Raw genomic sequence first — 9,289 nt, 5'->3', positions numbered from 1 at the left:
CCCCCCCCCCACTGGCCTGGCCCCCACCTCCTGCGTGGCCTCTCGTTCCTTCTGGAACTCTAGGCGGTTCTGGCGCAGCTTGTCCATCACGCGCTTGTACAGGTCCGTCTCGTCTTTGAGCCGCAGGCTGGTGTCCTCCAGACGGTCACACATGCGCTGCCGCTCCTGGATGGGGGACCGGGTCAGGGAGGGCAGTGCCCTGAGAGGTTCGCTCTGCCCCAGGGACGTCGGGGGCAGGGCTCTGGGTCAGCCGCTTCGCCAGGTGGGCATTCCGACCAGTCCCCCTGGACACAGCCCTCTAAGACACAGCCGGGTCCCTTAGGATTCTCCACCTTCTAGAAGGCCTCTGAAGCCCTTCGATGGTACCAGATGAACCCTGAGTCAAAGGCGCGGCCAAACAAAAGCTAACCTCCTTCTCTCTCTTTTATTATTACTTCTCCCCATTATATACAAAATTATACTCGCTGTAAAAAATCTTGGAAAATCAGAAACATAGCAAGACAGATTACTATTCATATTTTACTTTGTTGTCAGAGCAAACTAGCAACTAAAGGCCTTTGGGGCCAGCACTGCCTCTCCATGGCTTCAGCTCAAGGTCCAAGTCTGAGAGACACCTAGGCCGGCTGCTCACCTCATCCAGCTTCTCGGTCTGTGACTTGAGCCGGGTCACTGTTGTCCTGAGCTCGGTGTTTTCCTCCTCTAACTGCTGTACCCTACGGAAAGGACAAAGACAGGCATGTCAGAAACGGGGGTTATCTTACAACGGATGGACAAGTTGCAGCGATTCTCTGCTGCCTGGAGGAGGGAAGATACCAGCCCTGGCAAGAGAGAGAGAGAGAGAGAGAGAGAGACAGAGAGACAGAGAGAGAGACAGAGAGACAGAGAGACAGAATGAATGAATGAATATGAATATTTGTTCCAGATGGGTAATATGACTTTGAGCTTCCTGTCATCCAAGGCAAGAAGGAAAAGACACTGCTTGACCATCTTTCCGTGTGTGATAAAAGGAAACACTCATCTGTGAACAAGAACACGGGATTCTCTTTGCATGCAGCCTTAGAGCCTGAAACAACTCGCAAGATGTTTTTCTGCTAAACAAAGAGAAGGTGGCTGGCAGTGGCTGGGTCCCCCTGCTNCACCCCCAGGCTCTTTGCTCGGCCCTCCCTGCAGCTGCCTGTGACCTCCACAGGCACCGGTTCCGGTGGTCGTCATCCTCCACGGGGGTGTTCACAGGGGGCTGTGCTAGCAGGATCCCAGGAAGAGACACAGCACGGGCACCCAGGTCATTTGAAATGACCTGAGAAGGGCAGGGGAGCTGGGCTGTCAGTGGCATCAGAGCAGCGTGGGGTCGTTTCTGCCACCGATTCTCGCAGAACATTCCCTCTCCTTCGTGCTTGTCGCTTCCTTCCTGGAGTGATGGCCCACTGCTCTCTGGGCTCCCCAGGGCTCCTAAGGAGCACAGGGCAGCTGTCCTCCGTGCCAGGGACCCAGGTGGCCTGCCTGGCCTGGGACAGCCCTGGGACACCACAGTGATGTGCAGCAACCCACCTGCCCTCACGGTCACTCTGTGGGGAAGGGAGGGAGGGCAGGCAGATGGGGAAACGGAGACCCAGAAAATGACATAGTGAGTCCAAAGTCATAGAGCTAAAGGGTGACCGACCCAGATTCCCAGGCCAACACTCCTCTCCCTGCCTCCTCAGCTGCACCTGCGGCCAGAAGCCCAGAGGAAACTGGGCCTTGCTTTTCCATTTAGGGGCCCAGGGTCAGGACGCCTAGGCGTTGTTCAAGGTCAGGGAGAATCTGACAGCAGGGGGAGCTCCGAGCCCGGACGTCAGACCCAGCCAAGACCACCGCTTTTCAACCTACTCTCCTGCCGGCAGACGTGGAGTCGTTTCCGGTTGTGCCTAGTGTACATGACGCTACCGTGAAGGTGCTTTTACGCACTTCCCAGCAAGCGTGCCCAGGCATTCAGGCATCATGGGCAGAACTGTTACAGCAGGGGCTTCTCTTCGGGCTCAGGTTTCTGATCCACGCCATGGGGACAGTGGGGCGTGCCCGAGGAGGCCCCGTCCCGGCGGGCACCCACCTGGTGTTGAGCAGCTCGATCTCCGTGCCCTTCTCTCTCTCCAGCCTGCTGTAGGCCTCGCGGTGCCGCCGCGCTTCCTCCTCCAGGGCCTGCTCCGCCATGGTCTCCTGATCCTTCACCATCTCCTCCAGCTCATGCACCCTGAGGAGAGGGGCGCGCACCCCAGTCCAGGGCCAGCCCTCGTGGGGTCTTCCCGCCCCGCCCCCAACCATGACCCCGGCTACCGGAGGCCCCGGCTCAGTCCCAGCTCTGGAAGTGGCGGTGCGTTTGCCAGACCTGTGGCAGCTTCACCCACAGATGAATGCGGACGCCACAGGACGTAAGGAGAGGTGTAGGAGTCACACATGCGCCACTGGGGGGTGGGAGGGGGGCACCTGGCAGTCGGTCCAGAGGGGAGCGAGGCTGCACGGAGAAGGTGGCATTCCCAGCCAGGCACAGGGGAGGGGAACGGCGGGCCTCAGTGAGGCCGCGTGAAGCAGCCCTCGGGCCTTGGCTTCTCTTTCCGCTCTCCTCCTGCCTGGCCACTACCCCTCTGACCAGTAATTCAGTTACTGGACACCTTGAGTCCCAAATAGGCCTGTCCTTGGATAGTGGCCCTGAACATGCAAGACCCAGGACAGGGCCAGGTCCCACTGGGGACGCTCTAACCCCGTCACTGGCAGCCGAGCTGGCCTATCAGTCTGGGCACATTTCACTGGGAACAGTCCCTCCGGGAGGCTACCCTTCTGGGGTGTCCCAGGACCCATCTTTGGGCCCTACAAGGTCGAGGGCCAGACCCCAGGTGGGGATCAGCTTACCAAGTTTCATGCCACCCCGTGAGGACAGCTACCCGCTGCACGCACTACCTTGCTGCAGTCGCGGGCAGGGGCCCCCGTGGGGAGGAGGGGCAACGATGCCTAGACCCTTCCATAGCAGCAGGTGCGAGCCCCCGACTCACACCAGCCTCTCCCTCTGCAGAGCTTGTCCCCAGAAGCAGGGGTAGCGGGGTCAGACTCTCACCATTGTAGGACAGAGAAATAGGGGAGCGGGTCCCAACCCCTGTCTTAGACCCACCCTGGGGCTGCGGACCCGGGGGTCAAGGTCAAGCTCCGACCTGTTTCTGGGGCCCCAGAGACCAGTCCTCCTGGGCCATTTAGCAAGGGGCTCGTGCATCACAGCCTCTCAGAGAGAAGGGACAAGACGCGCAGGGCCCCTCCCCCGGCTGTCCCCAGGGCCCCTCCCCAGCCCCCGACCTGTGCACGAGCTGTGTGTTCTCCTGCTTCAGCTTGCTCTTCAGGTCCCCGTTGGTCAGGCTGTCATTCTCCAGTTCTGTCACCTTTTTTTCCAGGAAGCTCACCTACCAGAGGGAGGCAGAGGTGGGGGTGGAGGAAACCTCGCAGCCCACAGGGCCGAGACACAAGGGACCATGGGACAGAAGCCATGTTTGGTGAGGCTGGGGGCCACCTACCCCCAACTCGTGGGCAAGACCAGGGTCTCTGTCTCCCGAGTCCCCAGAGAGCTGCCCCACGACCCCCCAGGGAGCACGCACACATTAAGCCTGTCCTCTGCCCACTCAGGACCCACCTTCTCCGTGATATCATTGTCACAGGAGTCGATGCTGTCTCGAAACAGGTCCTCGGTGCTACCGTCACTGCTACTGAAGTTGCTGCTATGCATGAGCTGCCTGTGGGGGGGGGGATGGGCGTGGGGAGGGTGGCTACAGAGCCTGGCCTTCCAGGGACCAGGGACCAGGGTCCACACCGGGCTATGGGCTGAGAGCACCCAGTACCTTGGGGAGAGGACCAGGGACTCCTCGAGGGAGGCTGTCCTCACCCAGAACTCAAGAGGTCACCCAGCTCAGAGGCCAGCGGACGGGCCGCTCTACCCCTCCAGATCCCAAGCAGACCGAGCCCATCCATCGCGGCTCTGGCCTGCTGCCTCAGGACCCTTTGCACGCCAGCATTCGAGCCAGGAACTAGGCAGCGGCCAGAGTGGGCACGTGAGCCCCCGACCACCTCCCTCCAACTGCAAGACCAGCCAGTGCAGGTAGGCTGGCTCACCGGTCGTGGCAGAGCCCCCTGAGGCTAGCCAGCAAGTCTCACTCTCCTCCCCTGAACTGGCCCTGCTGCATCTCTGGGGACCCCGGGAAAGGGAAGGAGACCCACCCAGGCCGTGTGGGGCAGTGGGTCGGGCGGCTCTGCAAACAGGCAAAGGCTTGCAGGGGGCGAACCCAGCTGCAACTCTGAGGCTCCCCCTCCCTGCTCCCTGCAGGGCCACAGCCAGGGTCTGTGCCCAGGGCCCAACCTGTTCCACCCCTGCTCCTGAGCCCAAGTCAGGGCGCTTGCTGGCCGATCCCAGAGCCCTGGGTGTGGACCCGGCCAGTGTGCGCAAGAACCTGGATCCCAAGACCTGGAGCGGGAGCCTGGAAGTCCCAGGAAGCTAGCTGTGAGGATATAACCTGGAGCAAGGCGACCAGCTCCAGCGGGGCACACTCGTGCCCAGTCTTGGTTGGCGGGAACCCCAGGGCCTGCTGGTACAGCTGTAGGCTCCAGGGTGCGGGGCGGGGCACCAATAGCTGTGGGACAGACGGGCCGGGTCCCTCAGCGCATCCCTGCTGCACCTGCCTGGAGCGGAACCAGCTAAGGGTTTGGAGGGGCCTACTGCACCACTGCCACAAGGGGGGAGGTGTGGGAGTGGGAGGGGGCGGCCCCTCCTTGTCAGGAGTAGAGGTCTGACTGCTCTAATTGCCCTCCTGGGGGTCTTCGTTTCTCTCTGCGCACTGAGCACGTGCAGGGCACCGGCTGGGTCTGGGCAGCAGGCAGGAAAAGGGAGACAGCATTCCACCCCTCCTCCCAGGGCGGGGGTCTCACCGTCCAAAGGCCGTGCTAGAGATCTTCCGGTTAGGGCTGCAGGGGTGGGGGTTGGGGAGGGAGAGGGAGAGGGAGAGAGAAAACAGTCATTGAACAGAGGGGGTGCTAGTCCACTCCTGACTCTGCCGTGGCTGCAAGATACCAGCAGGTGCACTACAGGGCTTTGTCCCGCCCACTGCGGGGGATTCACCAATAGGCATGGTCTTCAGTAGAAGCACCCTGATTTTCCTCTTGCAGAAAAATGCNGGTTTTTCAGTCGGGCTTCCAGGTCATTCAGCAGGTTGATCTTCTTGCAGCACTGAGAGCAGTACACATCCAGCAGCTCGCTGTTGTAGGCGTGCCGCATTTTCCTGGGGGTCTGCCCCGCGCTGGTGCAGGAGACAGAAAGAAGTCACTCCCTGCTGTCCAGTCTGGCGCCCTTCCCACTCCTTACTTGGCTAGCTTTCCCGATGCCTGGGAACCTTCCGTGTGTGCGTTTAGGGGGCAGAGGGAGTAGAAATACGGCACTAGACCCCCCCTCCCCCACTACTCTCAGAGGAGAAGTGGGTGAATGGTACCCATCTCACAGATAAGGCAACGGAGAGCTACTATCAGAGTGGATAATGACGAGGTGGGGGGTTGGTATCACAGTAGGTCACCGAGAAGGAGCCTTCAACACCGAGGCTCTAGGGAGCAAGGGAGCAAACACCCCAGAGTCTGCAGCCTCCCAGGTGGGTTAAGTCTGTCTCTTCCCCGAGCCAGGAGGAGGCAGGAGGAATTCTCGAGTCCCGATCAGGGTGCAGAGGCAGCACCCGTGTGGCTCAGGACTCTGCCCCCCGACCCGTCCTGGGATGAGGTCTGGTTGGCTCTGCCACTTGTCCCGGACCCCACACTGCCATTCCAGACCACGGGGCCACCTGGAAGACACTGAAGATCCCAGGTCCGAGTAAACGTTGGTCCTGGTCTCGTCGTCGGGGCAGGGGCTGCTAGGGGCACAGTCCACGTCGTCCCCCTCCCCGTAGTCTTCAAACTGCTCCTCGTTGCTGATAAGCGAGGTGGTGGAGTGCGTGGAGAGGTCCGAAGTGGTCACGGATGGCGCGTGGCCCAGGGACCTGGGTGGCAGAGAAGGGCTGGCTGTTAACACGGCCCCGTCCAACAGCCTGTGCCGCTCCGCAGGGGACCGGCGGTGCCACAGAGGTCAGGAGCCCGAGTCTGAGCTTGCTGACCTGGCAGGTGCACTTCGGGGACCTCATCCTAAGGGAAGCATCTCACCAGAGAAACGGTTTCTGCACAAGAAATGTGCAAACCAATAGTTCTCTAGAGCAGCCAAACGCTGCTTACAACCCAATGGGTTCCCTGTGTTAACTTATAATAAGTTACAATAAGTCACGGTAGACGGGGCCGCCTGGGCGGCTCAGTCGGTGAAGCGTCTGACTTCGGCTCAGGTCATGATCTCATGGTTTGGGAGTTCGAGCCCCGCGTCAGGTTCTGTGCTGACAGAGCCTGTGGAGCCTGCTTCAGATTCTCTCTCTGGCCCTCCCCCACTCGTGCTCTGTCTTGGTCTCTCAAAAAATATATATTAGAAAAAATGTTTTTAAAGTTACAGTAGATGTATAATAGAAAAGTATATATTCTATATTGCGGATATTAGCTAATTAAATGATTAAGTTATAGTTGTAAAATGGTAATAGATATTAGTAAATTAAATGATCAAATTTTGGGTTACCTAATTGTTGAAAGATTTGTAAAAAAAAAAAAAATACTGGCAGTAATATTGAAACATTTATATAAAAGTTGAATATAAAATTTAAACACAGAAAGGAAAAGGTCTATATGGAATAAGGAAAAGGAGGACCTAAAAATAGTTACATGGTAACAGAGCCTGGGTTTGGGCGATGGGAGTGTGAATAAATCAGTCGCTTCCCCCCATTCTTCCTTTCCTACCTTTTCCAAGCTCTGCTTAATCGGCTTGCACTCTAATAAGAAATGAAGTTTTAAAATAAACGACAACGAGCTACTGGGTGAGGTGCATCTCCCCGTTTATAGAAGGGATTCACCGCAGAGAACATGGGTCAGAGACCCCAGGCCCCTCATGGATGGCCCACAGTGTGGCCTGTGACGGTGTCTGGGGCTGGCTGAGTCCTGCCCACAACCTGAGAGCTGAGTGCCACTCGTCACCTGCTGAAACAGGTCTTCCCATTAGCGGTTGTGAGGTCAGGTCTGCGTATCGCTACTCAGAAAGGAGGGTTTCTCTGCGCTCAAAGCCGGGCCACTTGAACCCGGGACAGGAAGCATGGGAGTGGGTAAGGCGGGAATTCTCCCACCGTGGCCTTGAGCAAGCCTGGTCTCCAGCTGAGGATCACAGTGTTGATGACGGGGCACTAACAAGGGAGCCTCCTGGTCCCTCCACCCGGCTGTGGTTGAGCTCGCTCATCCGCCCTTGGGTCCCTTGGCACCTTGGGCTGGACACGTCATACTCCAGCTCCTTCTACGACACATTTCATTAAAACCCTCGGCATCCCCTGCTGGCCACCTCCCGGCGACCGGTCCCAAAAAAGACAATGTAGACAATCAAGTGGCAAATGGCCTATGGTCTGTGGCCCCTGGCCAGCTGTCCTCACAGTGCGGCTGTCCCACTGCTCCCAGGAAGCAAAAACGGATGAAAGACTCCAAAGACACCACTGAGAGCAGCCTGACTCCCGGAGCCTCTGGAGCCTGAGAGGCTCTGCCCTGCAGAAATGTATAGGAAATGACCTTTTTTTTTGAAGGCAAAAATGATTACGAATTGACGATTTCATACAGCTCAATTGCTACCGGAAGCCCTCTCTGAACCTCTGGGGGGGCCATGACCGCCCTTCCTATGTGTGGCGCTCCAGACAGTTTGAACTCACTTGTCCTCTGGCAGGAACAGGCCCCCGAGCCCTCCGTCCTTCTCTTCGGCGGGACCCCCCACCGACCCCTCCAGGCTCCGCGTGCTCTCCATGGGGCTGTCCATGTCGGACTCCGGGGGGCCCTCGGGTGGGGCCAGTGTCATAGCCTCCTCCTCGTCCTCGGGAAAGAAGCCGGGGTCCCTGGGGAGGAGCTCGCCATCAGCAAAGGCAGGGCCTGGCACCTCGCTGCCCTGGGAAAGACAGAGGAGGATGGCATGAGTGAGGCCGGCTCCCCGGGGCCCTGCATGCCTCCTCAGAGCGCGAGGGTGTCAGCAGGACCAGGGACGGCAGGGACCGCGCACAGGGAGGTCCAGACCTCAGGACCTCGAGAATGTGAATACCCAGCAGGTGGTTCCTCGTGGGCCTCTCACAGCAGCTGGTGAGAGCCCAGTGAGGAGCCAGCACCCCTGGGGACAGCCATCCATGGAGACGGGCCACGGCTGGGCTGGCCACCCACGCTGCTCAGGGCACCTGGACAGGAGACAGACGGCTCTGTGACCGAGTTTAGGGCCCAGCCATGACGGACAGCTACCCAGGGTGATGACCCCACCCTGGCAGAGTGTGATGCAGCGCGGCCGAGGGATGTCCGCGCAGCATGGAGCCTGACCTCCGGGACGCTGGGCACGCCAGGTCCCCTCTGTGACCCTCACTTCTCTCCTCAGCTAACTGAGAACGACCGCGGAATCCTGCAGGATCACTGTGTCACATGGCAGGACCTCAACATGGTGCCAGCTGGGGAGGGACAGCGTGCCCTGGCCCCGCCACAGCCGTACTCAGGAGCAAGAACACAGAGCCCTTCGATCCTGAGCACGGGGCAGGTTCCCGGCACCTAGCACACCGCCCAGCACAGCGTCACACGAGATAAAGATTTGCCTGAACCTTTCGCCCAAATCACCCTCTAGGCAAGGAGCTCTGGCTCTGAGAGGCAGCGCCCCCACAAACCATTCTTGGGGCTGTTACCGCCGAGGGGGCACTGTTTCCACCTGCTCCTGGCCGAGAGGTCAAACTATCCCCAAGGATCGTCAGTGTGCCCCGCATTGAAGGTGCTTCCTGCGGACCCAGGACCGCAGGAAGGGGACAGTAACAAAGGCTGTGAAGAGCCTCCAGGCATCTCAGACCAGAACAGGACTGGGGACATTCAAGGGAGGTGGTCAGCAACAGGCTTGGCCGTGCGCCCGCAGAAGGGCACTGTCACCTGCCGCTGATGGTGGGCGGGCAGCCCTCACGGGGGTCTATCCCACCAAAACATCCCGGCCCAAGAATAGATGGCAATTAACGAGCTTGGCTCCTGCCTGTCCCCGGATTCGGACCGAGCACCGGATGGACTGACAAAGTCGGCGTCAGGCAGCCAGGCCCCCCTGACCGCGGAAGCCGAGGGGCTGTGTAACTGAAACTGGCGCTAGCGTTCACATGGCCCTTTCCACCTGGGTGTCACCAACCCAGTC

The 9,289-nt window shown here is 59.4% G+C and overlaps 1 protein-coding gene across 1 annotated transcript in view; it reads right to left on the bottom strand.

The window, feature by feature from the left end:
* The window catches only part of RAB11FIP4 (RAB11 family interacting protein 4), a 69,481-nt gene that overhangs the window by 2,862 nt on the left and 57,330 nt on the right, over positions 1 to 9,289 (bottom strand). Inside the window, exons 3-11 of the mRNA XM_077749737.1 lie at positions 7,806 to 8,035; positions 5,832 to 6,026; positions 5,154 to 5,303; positions 4,936 to 4,971; positions 3,650 to 3,749; positions 3,319 to 3,422; positions 2,087 to 2,227; positions 632 to 713; positions 28 to 165 (exon numbers count right to left, since the gene is read on the bottom strand). Coding sequence (XP_077605863.1) covers positions 28 to 165; positions 632 to 713; positions 2,087 to 2,227; positions 3,319 to 3,422; positions 3,650 to 3,749; positions 4,936 to 4,971; positions 5,154 to 5,303; positions 5,832 to 6,026; positions 7,806 to 8,035 — 1,176 coding nt within the window. The remainder of the gene's footprint in view (positions 1 to 27; positions 166 to 631; positions 714 to 2,086; positions 2,228 to 3,318; positions 3,423 to 3,649; positions 3,750 to 4,935; positions 4,972 to 5,153; positions 5,304 to 5,831; positions 6,027 to 7,805; positions 8,036 to 9,289) is intronic.

Source organism: Crocuta crocuta, unplaced genomic scaffold (assembly GCF_008692635.1).
Source record: "Crocuta crocuta isolate KB4526 unplaced genomic scaffold, BGI_CrCroc_1.0 scaffold149, whole genome shotgun sequence".
NCBI lineage: Eukaryota > Metazoa > Chordata > Mammalia > Carnivora > Hyaenidae > Crocuta > Crocuta crocuta.
The sequence above is the reverse complement of the archived record's forward strand: the minus strand, read 5'-3'. Positions and strand labels throughout refer to the sequence as shown.